This window comes from Pan troglodytes, chromosome 4 (genome assembly GCF_028858775.2).
Source record: "Pan troglodytes isolate AG18354 chromosome 4, NHGRI_mPanTro3-v2.0_pri, whole genome shotgun sequence".
Lineage (NCBI taxonomy): Eukaryota > Metazoa > Chordata > Mammalia > Primates > Hominidae > Pan > Pan troglodytes.
This window is the reverse complement of record NC_072402.2, coordinates 15,324,833-15,349,633: the sequence shown is the minus strand read 5'-3', so window position 1 is coordinate 15,349,633 and position 24,801 is coordinate 15,324,833. Positions and strand designations below refer to the sequence as shown.

General features: G+C 40.9%; 1 protein-coding gene and 1 long non-coding RNA gene across 21 annotated transcripts in view; one reads left to right on the top strand and one right to left on the bottom strand.

The window, feature by feature from the left end:
- OTULIN (OTU deubiquitinase with linear linkage specificity) overlaps nucleotides 1-24,801 on the bottom strand; it is a 48,338-nt gene that overhangs the window by 13,581 nt on the left and 9,956 nt on the right. For 2 of the 4 annotated variants that reach the window (XM_009448807.5, XM_054684958.2), the window contains exons 3-7: nucleotides 20,622-20,716; nucleotides 17,786-17,929; nucleotides 11,719-11,844; nucleotides 9,057-9,326; nucleotides 6,269-6,509 (exon numbers count right to left, since the gene is read on the bottom strand). In XM_009448807.5, the coding sequence (XP_009447082.4) occupies nucleotides 6,315-6,509; nucleotides 9,057-9,326; nucleotides 11,719-11,844; nucleotides 17,786-17,929; nucleotides 20,622-20,716 (830 nt within the window). In that variant the 3' untranslated portion in view covers nucleotides 6,269-6,314. Of the gene's footprint in view, nucleotides 1-694; nucleotides 6,510-9,056; nucleotides 9,327-11,718; nucleotides 11,845-17,785; nucleotides 17,930-20,621; nucleotides 20,717-24,801 lie in introns of those variants that run through there. The other 2 variants (XM_517640.9, XM_063811096.1) reach the window with 1 other exon arrangement.
- The window catches only part of LOC107974634 (uncharacterized), a 95,088-nt gene continuing 79,358 nt past the window's right edge, over nucleotides 9,072-24,801 (top strand). For 12 of the 17 annotated variants that reach the window (XR_010157165.1, XR_010157164.1, XR_010157156.1 and 9 more), the window contains exons 1-3: nucleotides 9,072-9,160; nucleotides 16,449-16,573; nucleotides 17,602-17,939. This is a non-coding gene — a long non-coding RNA (uncharacterized LOC107974634). Of the gene's footprint in view, nucleotides 9,161-16,448; nucleotides 16,627-17,601; nucleotides 17,940-18,362; nucleotides 18,461-18,911; nucleotides 19,015-24,801 lie in introns of all 17 variants that reach the window. The other 5 variants (XR_010157163.1, XR_010157159.1, XR_010157160.1 and 2 more) reach the window with 2 other exon arrangements.

Here is a 24,801-nt window from a genome sequence, read left to right as displayed (position 1 = left end):
TCAAACTTCATTCTCTATCCCCAACATACTTCTGAAAGTCCAGTCTTCCCCCTCTTCAGAGGATTAACTTCTTCCAATGAGAGCCTGATTCATAAGCAATTTGTTGAAGTTCTTGCCATCACATTGCTGGGTACATTTCCAGCAGTGTAAATGGTTCATAAAGAAATGTCTCGCACACACCAAACCTCTTTGCGGCAAACACACAGCAGGGCTGGGTCAGAATTGGGGCTGCAGCTCTGCTTTGCAGGTCTGGAGGATCTTCCCCTAATAAGTGCTAGCACCTCACTTAATCCACACCACCACTGAGACAGACTGTGTGTGGTAAAGATGAAGAAACAGATTTAGGGAGGTTCAGGAACTGTCCAAGCCCACCCTTTTAGTGGGCAGTGGGAATGCTGTTGAACCCAGACCCAAGCTGAAAACTATGCACCTAATTTGGCTGGCAGGGTTGGGGGCACTTAGTATGGGTTAAGCACTGTGCTAACTGCTTCATCTCATCTAACTCTTCCACACTGCCCAATACTGCCTCCCTAAACCCTTGATTCCTCTGCTCACAATGGCCAGGGGTCAAGAGTCAGCCATGTGGACATCATAGGTCTGCCTTGCGGGTGCCAGAAAGTTAGAGCCCAATGCAATAGCACAATCTGCCAAAGTTCTCAAAGGCAAGCATTTGACCACAGCAACAGAGCCAGGCTTCTGAGTTGTATTTTCTAAGTTTATTTTTAGTTATTTGTTTTTACAGTCCTCTGCAGCAGGGTTTGCTAAAGTGGATCAACAGCAAAGCCCCCAAGTCCGTTCAGCTTCTGACAGTGAAGACAAGAGACTCAACAAGTAACAGAGGAAACTCTGGCCCCAGGAGCCAGGCAACTGACCGCATCTGCAGGTGGGAACCAAGGCCCCAAACTGCACAGAGCCTCGGGGGCATGTTTTTCAGAGCAGGCGAAATTTTGGACACATGCGGAACATCTTATGGTGTAAACAGAGGCACTGCTAAACAAGCCAAGATGAGCGCTGCCAGGTTCACACAGTGTGCTGCTCCACCAGCCTCCATTCACAATGGCTTACCCATGGAAGAAAAACACCATCGCCACTGGCAGAGGGTCTAAAGTTGGCTTGTTATCCTCTCCAAATTCGTAATACAAAAAGTTAGAAGTGGCTAAAATGCAGGCAACAATACCAAAATATTTTTATAAAAACAATGGAAATGAGAAAGAAGCTTATTAAATACATTCATTTTGACTTTGTTCCTTTATAAAAATACTCAGAAGTAACCAACATTACTGTGGATTGCTGCAGTTCTTATAAGGGGTACAATCTTTTAGCACCATTTATGTGAATACAGTCAAGGCATTTTTCAATAAGTAAATGAAAACTCCTAAAATTAAGTATAAAATATTACTTTGAAGTTCAGAATTAAGCTCAAGTACTTCTGCTTACTGGGAGAACTGCCAAGTCCACTGCCAAGACTGTGGACATTTTAAGCCCTGTGTCCCTTCCTTGTACTGATCGATGTTTTGGCAGTTTCATTTCTGACCCAAACTTATACCAAACAAATCAATGAGATTAATTTGAGAAAACACAGTGTCCTCCTCCATTAATGCTAATGAATGCTATTAAAAAGCATTCACAATGCTTAAACAAACTGGTGGCCATGAGGTCTGGGACCACACACACATCATAAATGATGTATTGATATAACATTTCAATACAATTAATGTATGTGTTTCTAGACTTAATAACCACTCTATCTATTTCCATTATACATACCAAAACCCATTCCGACATTCCTGGTAGTAGATTTCAATATACCCTGAAAAAAATACAATACATGGGGCCAGGCGCGGTAGTTCACGCCTGTAATCTCAGCACTTTGGGAGGCCAAAGCAGGTGGATCACCTGAGGCCAGGAGCTCGAGACCAGCCTGGCCAACATGGTAAAACCCCATCTCTATTAAAAATACAAAAATTAGCTGGGAGTGGTGGTACACGCCTGTAATCCCAGCTATTTGGCAGGCTGAGGCAGGAGAACTGCTTGAACCAGGAGGCAAAAGTTGCAGTGAGCTGAGATCGCACCACTGCACTCCAGCCTGGGCAACAGAGCAAGACCCCATCTCAAAAAATATATAATACAATACATGGGACAGTTCACCTCCACCCTCCCAGAATACTGCTGAGTCCCAAGCTGCGAGGACACATGCACATAAAGGTATGCTGTGACTGCAGACCAACACGCATATACACACATACATGCACGCGCGCACGCGTGCGCGCACACACACACACACACACACACACACACACCCCTCCTGGTCATGGGCAAGCCCACCTCACACCTACTGCTAGTGACTTACAGGAAATGCCAGAAGTGGCAGGCTGTCAAACCAGTTTAGTTTTGTTGCTTTTCATGGCTCCAAGTTATAAACTGAATTACAAAAACATTAATAATCAGTTGCCCGTGTCTTTCCTCACACATTCACTAAACCACTGTTCTGTTCAACGTGGCACTGGCTCCCTAGTCTTCCCATCCTCTTAGATGATGTCACAAATGAGGTTTCCCGAGACAGTTAAGCATTAAAATACATACTTCTGTTAAATAAGGGACTTAAATTTTAGAAATAGGAATTTGTAAACTGTATACACGTAAGGCCTTCCATTCATTCAGATTTTTATTCTTCTATAACTTAAGCACAGGAGGTCTGTATGGCATCTGTGGTTTTGTTCTTGAATGGCATTTTAACATTTATTCTAGAAGTAGTTCCTCCTTCTTACAGTTCCTTGGACCATTTTTAAATTACTTGATATTGCGCCCTGCCAGTAAACTATTTGGGAATTCTATGTATTTCACACACATTTCACATTCACTTCACACACACTGAGGGCTTTCTTTTTAAGTACTCACAGATCTTACATAAATGCATTTCTTTTACTGCATGTCTACAAGTTAAGATTCCCCAATGGTTTATGCTTCTGGCTTTCAAAGGGGAGTACCTGCAAAGTACTGCTTAAGAAAAGGAGATAAGAAAATGATCCCACTGTACTTTAGTATCTGAAGAAGACACATTCAGGAAGTCTATGTAAGTCCTATGTAGATGCTGAGATGGCAGAAGTGCTGTATCATTAAAGGTGATTCAGCACTTCACAGCCTCTCTCTAAAAGATCCTCAGAAAGTAGACTAACTCCTAGGTAAAACAGCACATCGGGAAGAGGGAGGACACAATGAATAACAACACAGGATGAATAACAAAAACAAAGACCAAGTACATAAAAACTCACAAAGGCTTTTCCCAACAGAGGTGTTAACAATTCATGTGGCTTGAGATTTTTACCTGATAAGCTCCAAAAGTGGAGGGGGGAAAAAAAAAAAAACCATACCAAGGCAATGTCCGTTCTCCTTAAGCAAAGAAAATCTTATCAGACACTAACTGAATATATAATAGAGTAACAAAAGTGTAAATCGCTAAATAAAGAAAAAAGGATTCATCCTGTTCTGTGCATTGAAAACATTTTCATCCACTCTGTATTCTACGGAAGAGGAACTGCAAACACTTTCAATCAAATCCAGGCCCGAATCATCAGTTAGAGACCATGTATTACTGGTTTCTTGTTCTCTAATGTGACTATCATTGTTCCTTGTGGATGGATAAAATCAACAGATGTATATACAGAAGGAGCTCAGGATGTAAGGAGGGGAATCTGAAAATGTTCTGGAAAAGCAGTGTTAATCCCATGAAGCATAATACAGGGAAATTATTTTAGGTTTAAATGCACCTTAAATGAGCTCACAGGTATAAAAGTCATGCCTGCTTAAGATGGAGATAACTTTTCTGCCAATACACAGGGTCCAAAACTCCTAAACTCTTGCAAGACACTCTGGGATAGAAAGTTAGGCATAGTATAGTTCCTACTACATTCCTTTCTTCTAGAACACCTTATCATTTTGAAGACTGCTCTAAGTGGAACATCCTCCTGAATCCACTTAATCTCCATTCAACTTCTAATCTGCTGATGTCACCTGACCAGCTCAAGACCAAGAATGAGAAACGGAACTAAGATTCTGGGCAACTGAAGCTGCATATTGCAATAAAAAAAAAATTATTTTTAAAGTTGGTCAATCATTTCTATTTCCTGAAGTACTATTTATTTGAAAGCTTTGCTTCTCTGACGCCATGATCACACTAAACCTAAACAAGAGTCTGACAGATTCTGACAAGGCCTTCGGACAGAAGCAACATAAAAGAAACACATTCTTTTACCCAGAAATCCAATTCAAGTTCACTAAGATTAGAACAGTTTCAAAATGCAAGGATAGATGACTATTATTAACATGAGTATTCTTAAAATTCAATGACATATATAAACTGATGGTCAGACTCAATGTACCTGAAGGGCACAGATCTCTACTGCTATGTATGTATGACAGAAATGTTTCGAGTTGTGCTTTAAAAAACATCAGAAATGAATGGTAAGCATTTCCTGCTGTACAATCCCATATACTGCAATGAAAAATCAAAGCCAATAAGAAGTCATTATTACTTTAATTTGGCTTCTAGGTACCTTCTTATTCAAGGCACAATTGCATTTCACAGTGAAAAACACAAAGCCTCTCCAACGTATTCACACACATTTAGAGCAGAATTTGATTTCAACACTCTAATCAATAAATATTTAGCAAAATGTGGTGAATATCACTGATGAGGTAATGGGAGAAAGCTAAAGTAACAGTCTGAATAGTTTTGTGCATCCTGAGTTTTCTTAACTAAGACTTTATTTTTAATTAAAAACAAAATTTACATTTTCAAAAAAGGTTTGCCTCAAAAAAAATATAGCTTCTAAACTATATTAAATTGGACCAAATAAGGATTTTAATTATTATAAAACAAAGCTCAGTACTTCAGGGAACCACCTCCACAAACGTTGAGCCAATTCAGGGGCTGCCAGTAGAATCCTAAAGAGTGATGTCTCCGGTTCATGTGAACACCATCTGCAGTCCACACACACCCCTTGAGGACAATTCAGGCCATAAGGCAGACCATGCTCAGCAGAGCTGCCCCTTCACCACCCCAGTCACCACCCTTAGCCTGACTGGGCAGGCGATGGCTCATAGCCAGGAAGGCTGTCTCCCTCAGGCTTCCCAAAACCAATCAAGGGCATACGCGGCTCAGCCACACTTTTGCACTCATATTCCCGTATGCTTCCGCTTAAATGTACTCATGAAAAATTTTAAGATGGTTTGCTGTCACTCATCCCCTGACCCAGACGGGTTACACAGATCTGGCAGTGGACACACCCTCCAACACAGCATGAAAAGAGCATAGGAAAATCCAGGTCCAGCTAAGCCCTACCTCAAAGTAATTTGGCCTTTGGTTCCTCCTCTGAAAGCAGGTGGATACAAACTGTTTGGCTATAAAATTGTGAATCTATGGAACTGTAGAATAATTAAAGCTTCCAACACTAAACCACAAAGGCAAGTAGTGTCTGTCCACACTGATGGGGCACCACCTGCACCAAGCCCCAGACTCCAGTGCGCTGGGGGCATCAGACATCTGTCATAGTCACAAGGAGCAAGAAGTTCTAGGTTCCCTCACCACTCCCTCCTACGCTCCTCCAGTCTTCAAAAATGCCTTGAAATAACCCACTTTGGGACCCAATTCTTAATCTGTTGCAAAACAATCTGCTTAAAATAGCCTTAATTAAGATGTAAGTCCAAACCATTGCTCTTCCCTTCATAAAAAGGAGAAGATAAGATTACCAGAGGTTGTCATGACTATGCCAGTAACAGATCTATCCCAGAATTATGCCACTTAAAGCAGACTGTTAGAAGCCCCCTCAGTGCAGTGGGCAGCACGTCAGTCTCATAATCTCAAGGTCCTGAGTTAAAGCAGACTGTATAGGAACATCTATAGAAACCCGTTACTACTAAAGGGGAAAAAAAAATACTGTACTTAAAAAAATTAGAAGCCAGTTTACCATTAGAGAGAGTTTTGATTTGAGATATAAAGAACATATTCCTCTCCAAAACTGAGTTTCCTCTGATACAAAAGTATTTGCCTTCTGGAGAAGATATGGTTTGCACCGTCCAACAGGTGTGCTCTGAAGGCCCCCACTGAAATATATTGCATCATAGATGAGGGGAAAGACTTGGTTAATTTCTCTTATCAAAAGCTAGTCTTCAGGACATCCTGTCCAACTTGGCTCCCAGGGGCCCAAGGGTTCTTCTCAGAGATTGTTCTTAGAGACCCCCAAACCTGCAGCCCAAGCCCAGGAGCCACCTGTGCATCTTCGCCACGTCGCCAGGCTGTCAGGAGCATGCGTCTCTCATAGACTGGTCTCCTCACACACTCTGACGGGGATGTTATAGTGCCGATCGTCCTCAGCAATGAGCGTTACCACTGGCCAGTCCTTGGGTGGGTCGGTGGGGTAGACTGTGATGAATTCTTCCGTGTTGTACTTGGAGAGCCGGTACACCTGGATGGTGTGGCGCACAGCATAGGCAAGAAGGAACATTTCAACCTGGGAAGAAGAGCAAACGGGTATTCTGAGGAAGATCACACTGAAAAACGTGGCTTAACACCATGTTCCATCCATTATCCCACAGTGCACAGCAATGGTGAAGCCACAACCTTTTTTCTTCCTGCTTTGGGCCCAGCCCCAATCCTTTTCGATTTAAATAAAAAAAAAAAAAAGCCGATAATCAAGAATGGATCATATGTCTGATAAGGATCCTGTATCCAGAATAAAGAACTTTTACAACAATTAACAAAACAAAAAACCAAATAACCAGCTTAAAAATTAGGCAAAGGATCTGAACAGACACCTCTCTCCAAAGAAGATATACAAGTGACCAAGAAAGCACATGAAAAGATGCTCAACGTTGTGAGTCATTACGGAAATCCAAATCCAAATCCAACTACAATGAGATAGTACTTCACACCCACTAGAATGACTATAACCAAAAAGATGATAATGGGGAATGGCTGCTTAATGAGCACAGGATTTTCTTTGGGGGTGACATGTTTTAGAACTTCATATAGGTGGTGGTCACCAGCAGTGTACTAAATGTCAATGAGATGTACACTTTAAAATGGTCAATTTTAAATTATATGAACTTCACCCCAATACAAAAAGTCAGAAGTGTTGGTGAAGATATGGTGAAACAGGACACTGATACATTGCTGGTGAGAATGTAAAATGGTGCAGCTGCTTTGCAAATAGTCTGGCAGTTCCTCAAAATGTTAAAGCAATTCCACTCCTCGGTGTATACCCAAGAGAACTACAAACATATGTTCACATAAAAAAAATTATACATGAATGTTCATAGCAGGGTTATCCACAGAACTAAAAAGTGGAAACAATCCAAATACCCATCAAACTATTGAACAGATGAATAAAATGTGATCCATCCATACAATGGGATATTACTTATCAATAAAAAGGAATGAAGTACTAATACATGGTGCAATATGGATGAAATCTTAAAAACATTATGCTAAATCAAATAAGCCATAAACAAAAGACCACATATTATATGATTCCATTCATATGAAATGTCCAGCATAGGCAAATCCATTGAGACAGAAAGTAGATTAGTGGCTGCCTAGGGTTAGAAAAAAGACAAAGTGGTTACTAATGGGCATGAGGTTTCTTTTGACAAAATGCTCTAAAATTAGACTGTAGTGATGGCTGCAAAACTTTAAAAGAGTGAACTTTATGGTATATGTATTTCAAAAAAGAAACTGAAAATTTCTTATTGAAAAAAAAAAAAAAAGAATGGACTCACCATCACAGCAGACCTTATTGGGTCTCGGAAAAGACTAACTTTAGTCTAATATGCAAACCATCCTCTATAAGCCTTTTGACTGCAAGGTACTTGCTATGGTTCAGGAGACATAAGTAACCCACATTATGAGTACAGGTAATTTTTGAAAATAACTATCATCAGCCCTGCCTGACCCAGCAGTGACCATCAGTCTACACTCCTTCCTACGCACTTGGCAATAACAGAAGAAGAGACCTCACATTCCAGGACAGCTCAGAATGGAACCTAACTCAGCTCTCTAATCCTTGCAGTATATCTGTCATGGCACTTGGGCCTTTTTAGAAAAAAGCAGGCACAAGAGTCAATTATGTAAGTAGGAGGGTGGCACTTTGATGAACAGCCTTAATGCTACTTTAGCGGTTGGCTATTCCACTAAAAAAAACCTCATTAAGACTTTTTAGGAAAATGAACACATCAAAGATAGCACAAGGTGTGGTGACTCAACTATACTGGCTCAGAGATAGTACTGCACTGGGTTTCTGTGTAAAACTCCACACTTAACAAATCTGTAAAAGATCCAAAAGCAGGCTGAACTCTACTGGCTAAGGTGACTCCATTTCTCTTTTTAATGCAGCTACAGCTGCCAAGATTAAACAAGACCCTTTGAATGGCTCTTCCAGGTACTTCACTTATTTGTAGCCTCCCAGAGCCAAGAGTACTAATCCCATCCACCCCTCTGAAGAATAAAGCCCAGGCTGAGATAACGGTGGTGACTGTAAAGTATGTCCACAATTCTTTGGTACCCCTCATTCAAAAAGGTGGAGCCAAATTCCCCTCCTCTTGAGAGTGGAATGCATCAAGTAACTTGTTTCTAAAAAGTAGAAAACAATCTAACAGTGTGTGACATCCTAGATTAGGTCATAAAAGGCATTTTGGCTTCTTTCTTGCTCTCTGCTTAGATCACTCTGAGAAGCCAGCTGCCATGTTGTAAGGACACTCAAGCAGCCCTGTGGAGGCCTATGTGTGAAGAACTGAACCCTCCTACTAACTACCAGTAAGGAACTGAAGCCTCCTGCCCACAGCCACATGAGTGAACAACACTGGAAGTAGATCTTCCAGCCCCAGTCAAGCCTTCAGATGACTGCAGCCCTGAACATACAACTGCAGCCTCATGAGATCCTGAGCCAGAACCATCCAACTAAGCTGTCCCTGAATTTCTGACCTACAAAAACTGTGACATCAAGTTTGATCAGTAAAGCTGCTTTATTTTGGGGTAATACATGCTCAAAAGCACAACTTACCTGTTCAAGACCACCAGTGTGTCCCACCTGGTTGAGGTGGTTCCTCAGAAGCTGTCCTGGGTCATTTGATGTGTCCCGAGCAAACAGAAGCACAGAGAAAAATGGTACTTCCTTTCCTTTCTCTTTATCATTATATAGTTCAATGGCTCTGTTTAGCATTAGAAATTTTACAGCTTCATAGAGGCTATATTCCTCCGCCTCGTTTGTGAATAGTTCATCACAAGCTATCTGTCTTGCTTCAGCAGTTCTCATTTCAGCCAAGCCTGCCCACTACAATAAGAAAGTTATGTAATAATTAGAATTTTTGTTCTAAAAATCCCTGGTATAGTACCATACTATGAGCACAAAATTATTTTTTAAAAGTGACCATGGGTCACTTACCAATGCTCACAACATTCAGGTTTCCAGATTAACAAATGGTACACTTTAAAGCACACAAACTCCTTATTCAGCTTTTTCTCCCATTAATTTGAAAGAAAAATACAATGCAATAAGAAGCACCAAGGCTGTGGAAATTTTGACTCCCTTAACTTCCCAGGCAATGAGATTGAACCAGCCAATCAGAGACACTTATGGAAGAGCTAACACATGTGTGTGAAGCCTGTGTGTGAAGCTGTGAAGGGCAGCTACAATTACAAGGGGCTTACAGGAGGGTTAGCACCCAGAAACACAAAGCCAACCCTCCTAAATGGAAGAGAGGCAAGGAAGGGCGTAGGGGCTCCTGAATAATAATTTACTAAACTTATCCCTCTAACCTCAAAAATATATATGAACTTCAAATGAATAAATCCATTCAGGAAACTCTTGACTCCGGATTAAGAATAAAGTAATGTGTTAGGTATTCAGTGAATATAGACAAACTCTTTAAAAAAGAAAACCTATAAATATATGTGCTTTTAAGTTACAGTGAATGAGAATAAGAGACGCCAACATAAATACCATTCCTTATGAATCAACAATAACTAGTGCCCCTCTCAAACACCATTATGGATTTTAAATACAAGAGTGAATTCAATGGTAATGACTGCATACAATTCCCTCTAATATTTGGGCTGAAGGCTGGTACATGCTTGTCTGTATCTCATATTTTCCAAACTAGACCAAGTTGCCAATCATGGACATGGCTCTAGAGTCAGTCGGGATGGAATCAAGGCTTCACCACAGAGCAGCTGTGGTGGTTTTTGCAGGGCATTTAACTGAGCTCCTGGCCTTAGTTTCCTCACCTAAAAAACAGTGATGACCACAGCGACACCACCTTCATAGTTGTGAGAATTAAATAACACATGAAATTTTAGTGTGGAGCCTGGCATAGAAGTGTTAGTAATGCCGGCTCAGATTATTAGTAATTTTAACCTTATTGCAAATTGGCACCACTCAAGCATTCCCAAAAATGAGGGTCTAATTATAGTAGAAAAAACTAATAAAGCAGAAATAGCAATTTCACAAGACCTTAAAAAAATGAAAACGAAATTGTGACCTGTGGTTGCACTGAAGGGCCCTCTCGTTCACTCCCACAGGGCTACAGCCCTGCCGTCAGCCTTCCACTAACCCAAGGACTGGGGAACACAAAAATCCTGCATTCTAGTCCAACAGGTAACAAGAATGGAATTTCCCTCTTCCCTTCTTTTGCTCCCATTTCTTTATAGTAGAAGAAAGATAAAACTACTGGACTTCCTTTGACAGTATATTTTCCAGTAAACATTTCTTATCTTTCTAAGCAAAAACTAGGTTCCAAGAAGTCAGGGCCCTCAGTTCACTAATTCAATAAAGCACTAAATGAACACCTATTATGTGCCAGACCTGCTGCTAGACACAGGGTGTCAAGGAATGCACAGGACAGTCTCTCGTGGAGCTGAAAGTCTAATGGGAGCAGCAGACCATATGTGAGTACAGAAATCACTGCTTGAAGTACGTGCTAGGAAGGACCTTGAAAAGTCCATGTTTGACCCCTCTCTACTTGACCACCCTCCACCGACACCCTGGCGCAAGTGACAGGCCCTCAATCAGGGTTCTTGGTGAGAAGGGCTCCAAGCTGCTCAATGAAAGCAAGCTAGGGGTCGTGTAAGCCAGTGTGCAGGCAGGACATCCAACCCAGAGGAGACAGTGGAAAGCCACAGAAAGGTAGAATTTCAAAGACCAAATCAATAGGAATCAGAAGACCAAGTTCTCCCTACAATTCTGTTTCAGAAAAACTCTCAGGACAGTTTTCTAAAGACAAGTTACTAAATCTACTAACTGGAAAATCACGGAGAAAGAAAATAAGTCTGATAAATATGGGCAGAATCTTAAAACATGAGCATAATTGGAAAGAATTTAATAAATTACTAATGATATAAGAAATAGGAACCAAATTATATTCTTGAAACATAAATATGACTTGGAACAAAGACTATATTTGTTAAGGTTTCCTTTTAAGAAAGTCAAACACTTCATTATTTGATACCCTAGTACATGGCATCTGCTCTAAGAATATATAATGTTGGTACTTCTCATTTTACTAAAGCCCTCGTGGGAAGAGTTTGAATTCATTTAAAACCATTTTGCCTAAAAATCAGCCAAGAGCATTTGAAAATCCACTGAGTGAAGACTAAAAACTGGTCTTCTGGGGCAAGCAAGAACGAGAGCTTCACCCTTATCAGACAGGACACTACAGGTTCCAAACCTTCTTCCTCAGCAGAGTAAGGGACTCTTTAATTTTATCAACCAGGTCCTCATTCTTCCCATCAAATTTCAGTCCAAGTTTCCATTGCTTGATCCAGTTGTATTTGCTTATGAGTTTTTCTGGTAACTACAACATCGAGAAACAAAGAGATAAAGAAGTGTTAACATTCCAAGAAATCCACCACACAATCCAAGCTGTAAGAAACCACAAAGTCTATAAAACCTACCTTTGTTTCCAGAATTAATTCTGCAAATCTGTGATGTGGGCTTAGGATGGAGGACCTAAATCTAGAAGTCAGGAACTTAGAAAGTACCACCCTGAGGAGGGCTGCTGGAGTGAAATGGTGCTTTTGGTTGAGCCAAAGCACAATCTGCCTTGCAGGACTCCAACCACGGCCAGGACATTCCACAGCAGGCCATGCCCACAGCACGTCCTCACACCAACCACCTTCAGGCTATGGGACTCACTGCAGCCTCTCAACCACCACCTAACACATGGCTTGGGACAGTGCTTCTGAGCATGTGAGAAGGTCCAGGGTGAAGCCAAACCTGCTCCTTTCCCAATAAGAAAAATAAAACCTAGTTTCTGGCATTTAAAAAATCCACCAAAAAAAGGTAGAAAAAGTTTGGTTAAATAATGTTAACACATATACTCAAGTTTTAACATTCAGAGAAATGATACTATGTCTAGTTTAACTATCTAATCGATATATTAGGATAAAACATACAATTGAAAATCAGAGGCAGGGGTTAAGGGAGCTGTGCTCACTTAGTTCATGAAAGAAGTGACAGCTGAACTACATTGCTAGTTTCCATTTTTTTTTATTCCTGGAGTATTTGTTACTTTGTTTCCTTCTAGTTATCAACAGAATCTGCAGTTTGAAAGGCAAGCTGAGGCACAGCCTGACTGATGACAGCATGGGAAGTAAGACTCTTCCAACAGTCTTGGGTGTGTCAGGAGAAAAATCCTAGAATTAGGCTGGGCACAGGTGTGTCACTTCACTGCTATAAAATTTAGAAAGGAAAAAGAGTTCACCTCCAAGTCAACAGATCATTAAAGAATAATTAAATCCTACAATATCCTATGAGGAACCTGACCTTGTTTAGCAGTTATTAATACAGTTCTGCCAGTACAGGTGACATAGCAAGACCCCATTTCTATTAAAAAAAAAAAGTTTAAAAATTCACTGGGCACAGTGGCATGTGCCTGTATTCCCAGCTACTCAGGAGGCTGAGGCAGGAGGATCACTTGAGCCCAGGAGTTTGAGGTTACAGTTAGCTATAACTGCACCACTGCACTTCAGCCTGAGCAACAGAGCAAGACCTCATCCCCAAAAAATTAAAAACTTTATATAGTAAGAAAGAAATGAATAAAAATAAATACATAAAATAAAATAAATACAGTTTTAAATGAGGCCAAATCTTCCATTCAACTGGAATGTAAGACTAAAAGACCCTTTCATAAATAGTAATTCTGGTTGTACCTTCTCAACCTAGAGCAATCGTGTGAACTAAGGTGGTTTCTACAAAACACAGAACCACGATTGGGATGTAAATTACTTTTCACTGTGACCACAGTGATGGCGAACTACATCACTCACTAAGGGTGGAGAGGGACTTCTCCTCCTCATCTTATTAGAATAACAAATGACCACCCACCTAAAGGCTGCACCAGCCCACTCCGTGCCCACACTGCCCTGCGTTTCGGCAACATGTGGCAGTTCTGCAGCAAAACCTTCAATTCAGTCTCTCAGATTTATCACAAGAACCTCACATGCCCTCAAGTGGCAACAAGCTAAAATTACAATTGGGCACAAAGAACTACAAATGTGCAGAAAATACTGGCTACACAGATGTGAGCTGGGAAATGAGGTGAAGGGAAGCCCAGAAGACCGGCTGAGCATCTGGGGACATGATACAGTTATCTAAAAAGTAGGTACAGTACTCAACTGAATTACTCAGGAGACCCTGAAGACCTAACTACACAGAGAGAAACAATTGTTTCTGATTCCCTTCACACACTGGTCAAACAGTTCAGGGTTGTAGACTTCCAGGAAATGCAGAAATCCTTAAGACAATTTTAAAAAATGAAGCATGAAAAAAGCCATCAGGAAAGAATGAAGTCAAATTTATTCAGAAGAAAAAAGTGAATACAACTTCAAACGCTTTCAGAGGTCACAGCACATGGAACACACGTAAATAACCTTTGTTTTCCACTAAGCACAAACTGGACTTCTATTAGAATAAAGAAAATTTAAGCAAGAAACCAGATTTAAACAAGAAACAGTGATTGGACATATTCAAGAATAAAGTAGGTAATTAGCTTAGGTGTCATTTTGTTTGTGACTAAACTATAAAACAGCCTGTTTTCTTTAGCATATGCCGGTAATTCTTGATACCACAACAGAAAGCAAATAATAAAAATGTGTCATCCCCAAAACTTACAAAAAAATTTTGATACACAGTCTATCTCACTCTAAGCAAACACTGTCATAGTCTAACCAGTTCAGAGACATTATAAAATGTAACGAACTTGGAAACCAAAGGACCCCTGCTCTAAAGGGTACCCCCCTCAGGAACCAAAGTGTTGTCCCACATTTGAGAGCCAGGCTAGGCCATCTCCATAGCTGGGGTGAGGGTTAGATGATCTGGCTGCAGCCAAACACGGAGACTGGGATCTGGGCAGAAATGGGAACAACAAACAGGACACCTGGGCAGGATGACAGGAGGTGAGGGACAGCCGAACTGTCAGAGGGGCAAATAAGGACAAAGCTCTGCCTCACAGGCAGGGAACAGAGCAAGGCCAGCAAACCTGAGCAGCAGCAGAAAGGAAGCCCGGGTCTTCTTCACCGAGCATAGATTAAGGGGAGGGTCACTCAGTCTAGCTTTCCCAGCTCCCTTTAATACCCTAAAACCAAATGATGTTCTAAAAGACAGAGAAGACAGCAACATGCCACAGAGAACATCTCTCAATCTGCAAACAGAAGCAGATAAAGCTAGCTAAAGGTTCCACCCCTGATTTATTTCAGTCACACTGCAAGAAACGCTCACTCAACAAAGCCCTTGTCAGAGTGGACCTTCCAAGGGAAGGGCTGTGGGACCAGGGGGGCCAGAGTGAGAACAGGAATGGAAAGGCATCCACAGGAGGGTCTGCGGGCCACCTGGTAGATTTGCACAACCAGAGTAAGCTTATGGGTCCCTTCCTTCCTTCACTGGCCCCTCAAACACAAAGCATGTGCTGAATTTGAATTTGTCATCCAATCATGTCTCAGACGTGATACCACAAAACGAACTGGGTAAAGCAAGTTTTCAAACTATGTTAAATTGCTGAGGGCTGGAACAGCAACACAAGGACAAGTCCTCTGGCTGGATGACAGCAAGGAAAGAACAAAGACGTTCTTCAGCTAACATTCAGATCCAACGTTTAATAAACATAAATATCAAACCCACAGGTAGGTACACTGTGTTTTCCCTCTCTGACAGAGGCCTCTTGGCATTCAATTAAAGTTAGATGACAAAAACCAAACCAAGTGACCAACTAATTAAATTATGCTCCCAGAAAAATATAATAGCTGATACACATAGAAAAGGAAAGAAACTGGAAAGAACACTTAAGAATTTTAAAACTATTTTCACATTACTCAAATTAAGTCAGAAAAACCACCTTAAAACCCCATCACTCACACATGCAACATATTGTAACAGTGATTAGAGTTTGAATGTAATCTACCCAGACTATTTTTAATATGGCAGATAATCTTACCCAATATATCCTGCTAGCAAAAAAAAAGGGGGAGGGAGACATTGTACTTAACTTTTTTAAAAGCAATTTTATACTTTAATTAATTAATTAGGACACTATTTACCCCAGATTCTCAGAAAGTATAAAAATACAAATTTAGTGTCAAGTAAGTCCATAAATCCAAATAGCTCCTTAAAGGTAAAGCCTCAAAAGGAAAATTTTGCCTAAAATTGAGGAAGATATTATGTCACTATCCAGAAATACAGATTTGTAGATTAATATAATATAGCCACAGTTGCCAGCGCAGCCTCCTGAGTAGCTAAGAACATAGGTATACACCACCAAATTCTAGAAATTGTGTCATATATATCTACAGTTGTCAAGCACAGAAGTTAAAATAAGGCGAAGCAAAAACAGTGAAATCATTGTTTGCTTCTCTAGTTGGGTCTTATATCCAACCATAGGAATGCTTTCGCCAACTGACAATTCTGAAATACTTTACTAATAAATGGCATCATTTACAAAAGAAAAAACAGCTTAGTATATCCATTTCTCTTGCCTCTATATGAAAGAAATAAGCTAATACTGAAAAATCGGCTTAAGATGGCATGCATCTTTGCTTAGAAGAAAATATCTTTCCCAGATGTTGGTTTTGGTTTTTTTTTTTTTTAATAAACTCCCCAATACAAGGGGTCTCCTTATGTTGCCCAGGCTGGACTTGAACTCCTGGCTCAAGTGATCCTCCCACCCCAGCCTCCTGAGTAGCTAACACTACAGGCGCCACCACACTTGGCTCCAGATGTCATTTTGACAGTTGATATAGGTGTGCTGACTTTATGCTGGTGTATTAAACAATCATGGAACAGATGGGGAGTATCCTTCACCCATCAATCCTGGTTTTGCCCTTCTGAGCGTGTGATCTCTCATCCACCTAAAAGACCTCTAGCTTAGTCAACAACAAGTTCCTCTAAAAGTCTTCTTTATTCTAGGAAAACACCCCAGTTCCTTCAATGGCTCCCAGAATGTGAAGAAGCATCCTGGCCACATTTCCATCTGCTGAGGATACTTTATCAGGCACCGAGCTTGAGATGGCCTCTGACCAGCCCAGTTCAAGGTGGGGCTGTCACTGCCTAATTCTTAGAATCATTCCTTTTAAAACGCAGCCAGGTTGGTCTTTTTGCTTAATATCAAAAAAAATAAAAATAAAAATAATAAAAATAAAATGCAGCTGGGGCTTTGTGATCATTGCTAGCCATCGCATTTCATGCAGGCTCACAGTGGGCTTGCATAATTAAAATCCTAACATCTTTTTCTTTCTTTTCATAAATTGCTATAAGGTCAATCTCCCACAGCTAGCATTTCTGGGTTTTGGATTTTTTAAATTTAAGCACAAGACTTTCAATTTTCTTCCAGTTAATGTCATATTGTCATTTTTTTTTTAATTTAAAAATATTTTGTTGGTAAAAAAATGCTAATGATCATCTGGGCCTTCAGCAAGTTGTAATCTTTTTGCTGGTGGAGGGTCTTGCTTTGATGTTGATGGCTGCTAAATGAACAGGGTGGTGGCTGTTGAAGATTGGGTGGCTGTGGCCATTTCTTTTTTTGCAATTCAACTTTTATTTTAGATACAGAAGGTACATGTGCAGATTTGTTATATGGGTATATTGCTGTCTCTGACCAATCATTCCTGACCAAAAAATCTTTCAGGATAGTCTATCACCCACCTGACTATATGACTTTATCCGTGTCAGGACATGCAGACACATGACTTTCCAGTGCATGTCTGCCATGTTGTACATTTAAAACGCTAAAGAGGGCCAGGCCTGGGACAGGCTGAATCTCAGCTCCTCAGGAAGCCCCTCTCCATGTGACAGTAATCATCTCTCTTCTAGTGTTGCTGTTCTGCCACCTACTAAGCCAATCCTCACACTTAGCCAAAAGTACTAATTTATTGAATTATAGCTAAAAACTAAAGAAATGTGTATTCTAAAACCCTAGCAGGTTCTCAAATAGTAACATATACAGCTTACTTAAAATAAACACCAAAATTGAAATCGAACTGTTCCTAAGTGCTTTGTACGAACATCTGCTCTCTAATTCAACTAAATTGTTCATATAAATTTTATCATTTTTCTCTTCTAGGAAACACCAATTATTTTTGGTCATTTAACTATGTGAAATCACCCCAGCCGCACAAAACTGAATAAACGCACATGCTGACATCATACTGCAGACGACGCTAGAAGGTAGCATGGACAGAAAGGGAAAGTTTTCTCACAAAAATTGTTTGAAACATTTTGAACTCAAACCTGCAGCAGCAGCGTACCAGCATGAGCTCCGGGTCCTGCAGCCAGGGCGGCAGCCCCACAGCCTGGCTCATGGCCTGGAACAGCGTGGCCCTCAGTGCACAGTAATTATCACCACGGACTCGCCGTATGGAGGTGAACTTCTGAGAAACCTCTTCATAGCCCTGGGAAAAGGTATGAAAGAATTCAAAATGGTCGTTACTGACTTGAGATAGCAGAGAAAGTTTCATTCCTGTGGAAAAAGCTTGGCCTGGGATCACTGGGAGGATGCCCAAAGTTGGAGTTTTATGTCCCTTTCTAAGCAATTGTTTTAACACTTACTCACTGGCAAACAACATTTTGAAGGGTTTACTCTGTTTCAAATGACCCTAAACTCTTTAAAAAAAAAAAAAAAAAGGCAAGAAAAAAGAGAGCTAAACTAAGTTTATATTTTCCTACTAAAAAAATATAGAAAAACCCCAAGTTTCCAAAACACAAAGGGGGGCGGGGGTGCTTTGTGTATGTGCATGTATATATAAAAGTCTATATGCCAGGAGATGGCTGAATAATTCTGTTAGGCTTCTTTTTTTGAGATGCAGTTTCGCTCTCGTTGCCCAGGCTGGAGTGCAGTGGCGCAATCTCGGCTCACTGCAACCTCGGCCTCCCGGGTTCAAGCAATTCTCCTGCCTCAGCCTCCTGAGTAACTGGGATTACAGGTATGTGCCACCAAGCCCAGCTAATTTTTTGTATTTTTAGTAGTGACAAGATTTCATCATGTTGGTCAGGCTGGTCTTGAACTCCTGACCTCAGATGATCCACCTGCTTCTGCCTCCCAAAGTGCAGGGATTACAGGCGTGAGCCACCGTGCCCCGCCTTCTTTTCTTAAGTGAAGTGTCACTCTTGCTCAGTCTGGAAGTGAAACAAGGAAATGAAAATATTCAATGACATGCTTGGGCACTCAAAAACAGCCATCCAATGGACCATTCTGAAACGTACCCTGAAAAGACACCAAAAAATCCTAGTGAGTCTGGTCCCCCAGCAGGCATGATGATGCCTGGCTTCTCCAGCTAGACACATGCACAGTCCTTGAGACTGACTGAACTGCCCACCATCTCCCTGACCCTGGGTCGAGTCAGCCCCTTCACTCATCCAACTTTTCCTTGACAGTCACTCAAGACCCACTTCCTACCCTGCACTCACACAAAGAAAGAAGTGTTACCCTCATCGTGGAGTGGACGCAATGCAGACCACCTCTGTCCTGTGTGTCCAGGTACTAGAACCTCATTACTAGCTGTTTTCAAGGTTCAAGTCATAGGATGATGTTTTAAGTGAATATAAAAGTACTTTTTTCCCCCAATAACAACATTTTGAGGGTTGCATTTTTATTTAGTGGTCCAACCACTGTAACACATAAGGTTCCATCAGGCAGAATCACACCTACTAATAATTATGTACTTCTTGCCTATGGTAAACCTCAATTACCCCAGAATACTTATGCAAATCCAACTGCAGTTGTACCTTTCCAAATGCATAAATTACTCAGGCTATTTCAGAATAAAATTAAATCTGAATTTGTAGAAACTTACTTCCAAAAGAATATTCGAAAACAAAAACAGACAATTAGGCCAATAAGGACTAAAATAGAATGGAGGTGAAAGCTGTTTTCAGGCATCTGAGATGCTCTAATTACTGCCATGGGTCCTGATGGGCTAGAGGTTGGAAAATCTGCAAGTGACCAACAGCATATTTAGCAAAAATATAAATGTTCTTAACCTCTGGCAGGAACTAAGAATTCCAGGTTTTTCATAATTGAGTTCTCTAACCAACGCCTAAAACACAAAGCATCTACATATCGGACTTGCAGAGAACTATCATCTGCTCTCAGAGCTTTACAAGTGGCAGCTAGATTTTTCTAAGGTCAGCCCATGGGCAGCTGAGGTACATGCTGAAAGATGAGCAATCATTTTCTATAAAAACGAGCTCTGAGGAAAAGACTAAATATTCAAATATTTAAAAATTTAAAATCCTAACCAAAAAAATGTTAAAGATATTTCTATTAAATATGACAGTCAGTATCTCTAATATATACGAAGTGCATTCAAATTCATAATGTAAATAATCCCAAGAGAAAAATGAGCAAAAGATAAACCCAGAGGTTTCAAGAGGTCATGGAAGTCTTAGGTTAAATCTGCTATTTGACTGTTTTTGAGCAATTCACATGGTTCACCCTACTGATAATACTGGATTTGGTATACATCTGAGGGTAGAGCCCACAGGGTCTGCTGCTTGATCAGCTGTGTGGTGTATGTAGGCCATGGTGTCTGAGCTGAGTAATGAACCGGACCAAACAGTCACAGCAGGACCACATCATATGAATCTCCAATGTCATCCCACAGCCTTGGAGACTATCTTGAAGGGAGCAGTTCCTGATTCCCCTGTGTAGGGAGTCCAAGAAGGTTCTAGGCCCCAGGACCAGAGGGTGTGTAAGCAAACCCAATGTGCTGTGGAAAGCAGAAGTGTGGAATCGGCCTGAGGCATCCCTGAGGCTTTTATTTTAAAACACCAGACCAAAAAGGACATTCCCAAATGGCCCCAAGAGGACAACCAACAGCTGGCCCAACTCTGAACAGCAGTCATTTACGTGTTTTTCAAAGAAATTGCGTCACTGAATAACTGATGCTGATTCTATATTAATACTGTGACTTAAAACAAAACCCTTATCTTTGGAGTCTATTTCCTTATCTCTAAAATTAGAACACCAATAATAACGTCTATAGCAGTCATTTTAACTAATGTCTAAAAATATCAAATGACATATTAAACAACTTATGATAGACTATTTGAAAGACCTGAAATATGTGCACCTCTGTGTCATACCATTTTCATACACGTTGCTTTCTGTGTATTTCCTCTCCATTCTTTTTTGCAGTAGTCCATGATATCCATTTCAGGAGCTACGCTTAATCTCGGTTCTGTTAAAGAATTTAAAAAAAAAAAAAGCAAATAATAAATCAAAGCATAATCAGAATACTGCTTCAGTTGGGGGTTACCCTTCACTCTTCATTTTCATTCTTCACATCAAAAAACCCAGAATTCAACCACTGCCTACCCGCTGGTCCAGACCACCATCACCTCACCCCTAGATAACCATGGGGGTCTCCCAATGGGTGTCCCTTGTCACCACACTCTCCAGACCATTATCCACATGATAGCTAGCCAGGATGATCTAAACGTGAATCAGATGGTATCAATTACTCCTGGGCTCAGAGAGCTCCAGGGGCTCCTGCCTCATGGCCTTATTCCTCATATAGTCCCCCTCTCTGCCTCTCTGGTCTCTGCTCCTACCATTCCCCACACTGAGTGGGCTCCAGCCCCAGCTACAGCCTCCCAATACTCTCCAAAACACCTGGCTTGCTCTTCCCCGCACCTGCAGAGCTGCTCCCTCCCTCCATGCAGGCCTCTGCTCCAGGGTCAGCTGGCACCTTGTATCACAGTGTCACGTACACTTTTGCTCTCTATTCCTCTTATACCATTTGGTTTTTCTTCTTAGCACTCATCAACACCTGAAATATTTTTCTGTACCACTCACCCACCACCCCCCACACACACCCATACAAAAATACAGTAAAACACGAGCTCCTTGAGGGCAGGGACTTTGTTTTGTTTCTCAGTTGTGTTGTGTCCTCAGCATCTGGAGCTGCACTGACACACAGGTGCTCATGAATACTTTTCTAATCAAATTACAGACGCGACAGTCTGAACTATGAGAAAACACTTCTAACAATGAGTAATCAGTTTTTTATAACCATTATACAAAGAAATAACATCTACTATAACAAAAATTACATTTAATTATCTTAATGTATTTATGTCCTACCCTGATCCCAAAAAGCTAAAAGTAGTCGATAATAAACCAGAAACTAACAGAACTCTCCATGTTTGTTAATCCACAGACCTCACCTGACTCTAACAACACATCCCCCAAAATTAAAAATACAACTCACCATCAGACAAATGTTATAGTGAAAAAAAAATGGCCTTTATATTTTCCCTAGTTTAATATATATGGTTTGGGGTTTGATTTTGTGGTATGTGCATATACACGCACATGCACATATTAGCGTGAGTGTTTTAGGAAGAAAAGGAGGTAAATTCTCAGGCACATCTTGACTTCCTTTTTAAATTACTGAAGACGTAGATGCTAGCAATGATTTTAGAATGCAGAAGTACCTTACAACATATTTACTCCTGAGCAAGTTGTACATAAAATAAAAATGTTTTATTAAACTAAATTCAACAAATATTTACTGAGTGTCTAAAATGTACCAAATATTGAGCTAGGAACTGGGGATAAAAGGTGATGAAGACAGGATTCTATCCTCAAGGGGCTTATGGACTGCTGGAGGAGAAAAGACAACAAGCACTTATAAACCAGGGTGTGATGGGTGCCAGGACGATTAGGAGCACAAAAGAGGCCCTAAATCCTCCTTGCAGTTTAGGTAAATTAAAAAAAAAAAAATTGTTTAAGTAAACTCTTAAGAACTGCTGATTTTTAATAATCTCACTGTGAATTCTTTTACAAAGAAAAGTAACTTTTTACATACAAGAGAAAATAATACATATACAGATAACATAGACATATTTATCTGTGGCACACATCAGGATTCACTTAAAAGTGAAGCGGACTCCTGAGGTATAATATACAGGGACCACAAAGACCAATGCTGCACAGCCAATCCTTAAAGAATCTTCATTTTTTTTAATTCGAGAAATATTTTTTTGCGTGTCTACTTAGTGGATGGAAGCATTCTCATGTAGCTGTCTTTCCATTCCCCTGCCCAAAAGGGAAGAAATGCGAATGTCCAGAGTCAGGACACTTATTGGTCCACATTTTTCCTCCAGGTAGGGTTACGAGCCTGAACAGAAAGCACATGTCCAGCTCAGAAAGGGACTCCTGGGAAGGAAATCTACCTTCCTGCTCTCCTCCCTGCAGTCCTCATTCCTGTGCACACCAAGACAAGACCTGGACAGGGTGGGGCAAGCCCAGCACCCCATGACTGAGGGGAGGAGGCACAAGCCTCACACAGGCCAAGAGATCAAGCCACAGGCCACAGCCAAGTGCTGAATCAGAGGCCTACGTAGCGTAGTGAGGGTTGGGAAAATGGGTACTGGCACAGCTGGCAGCATCAAATACCTGAATTCCCATTCTGCTGTGGTCCTCTGAGGAGGACTCCAATGGCTACTACATGCCAGGTACCAGGCTAGGAGCTGGAGATGCAGGACAAGGCAGTACCTGACCTCGAGCAGCTTACGGAGTTCAAAAGCAACTTTCTTTAGTTGCAAACTACACAGACGCTGCTGTTTTCAAAAAAGGACATTTCTAATGGCAAAAAAATAAAAAATAGAAAAATAGGGAAGTTGAAAACCAGAGTGGTAAGCCGCAAGTTGAAATAACCAAGAGGCTTCATCTTTAACCACCACATGGGTGACAAAGACAAGAATCAGACCCTCAGAAGGCGGGAAGTTAAAACTGAAACCCCTCCGGAAAGCAGGGACTCTCAAACAGGGTGGAATAGGACAGGAATCTCAATCTTTGTCTGTAACGGGCCAGACAGGAAATAAGTTAAGGCTTGGAGAGCCATAAGGTTTCTGTCACAGCTACTCAACTTTACTATGCACGAAAGCCACCACAGACAATATGTAAACTAATATGTTTCAAAAAATCTTTATCGACAAAACCAGGTGGCAAGTCAGATTTGGCCTGGAAACCATAGTTTGCTGACTCTCAGGCAAGGTGGAAAAAAATCTTTTCACTAACAGAGAGGATAAGAAAACTTTTTGCCTCAGCCTGGGCTCTGAGAGGGTAACAAATGTTATTTCAAGAAGGACAATGAACCCAGAAGGTCTGAGATGATGTGAGAAGTGTAAAGGGATCCATTTCACTCTCAGACTAAAGCTAGGAGTTACAAGACCCACCATAAAGCTTGATTGCCCGTGTGGGGTACAATGCCAGACAGAAGAGAATCACAACCGAGAGCCTACAGGGTGAAGGACTGTCAGCGGTAACAAACACCAGCTGAATACACACTTTCTTCTTAGGAATCTGACTAATGAGGACACTGCACCCTACATGAAATTTTGAACAACCACAGAGTAGAGGCTGAGCATTCTTGAAGTTTCATGGAAGACTGGAATGGTGCGGCCCCGCAACACATCACTACAAAGAATATCTCCTGTGGCTACCACAGTGAAGAGTTCACCAATTGCTTGAGGGGGGCTCAAGAAGTATTATAAAAACCACACTGTGTGTCATTTGTTCCTAATCACACATGACAATGCTTTTGTTCACCAAAAACAGAAGCCAGTTCTCAAAACAAAAGAGCACAGACAAGGGTCTTCTAAGGTTCATGGAAAATGAGTTTTATGAAAAAGCTATGGATGGATTTCAGTTTTTTTTGGCACCATAATGAACTCATACTAACTTGCTATAACATGTATGAACAGGATCTAGTCTAAGGCACTAAGAAGGATAAGACATCAGCTTGAAAAGAGCCCCTATTAGAGCAACATGAGTTCTGCTAAAATTAAAGCAAGAAAAAACATCAAACAACGGCAAGAATTTCAATGAGAAATCATTAGGCATCCACCTTACAGTCCTGATCTGGCTCCTTCTGACTTCCTTTTGTTTCCTAATCTTAAGAAGCCTTTAAAGGACACACATTTTTCTTCAGCTAATAATGCAAAAAAGACTGCTGCATTCACATTGTTAAATTCCCAGGCCTGTCAGTTCTTTAGGGATGAGTCCAACAAATGGCTGGTATCATCATTTAAAAGTAGCTTGAAACTGATGGAGCTTATGTTGAGAAATAAGGTTTATATTTTTATTTTTTTTTTTTTTGAGACAAGGTCTCACTGTTACCCAGGTTGGAGTGCAGTAATGCGATCACGGCTCACTACATCCTCAAACTCCCAGGCTCAAGCGATCCTCCCACCTCCGCCTCCTGAGTAGCTGGCACCACAAACGTACACCACCACGCCCGATTAATTTTTGTGTTTT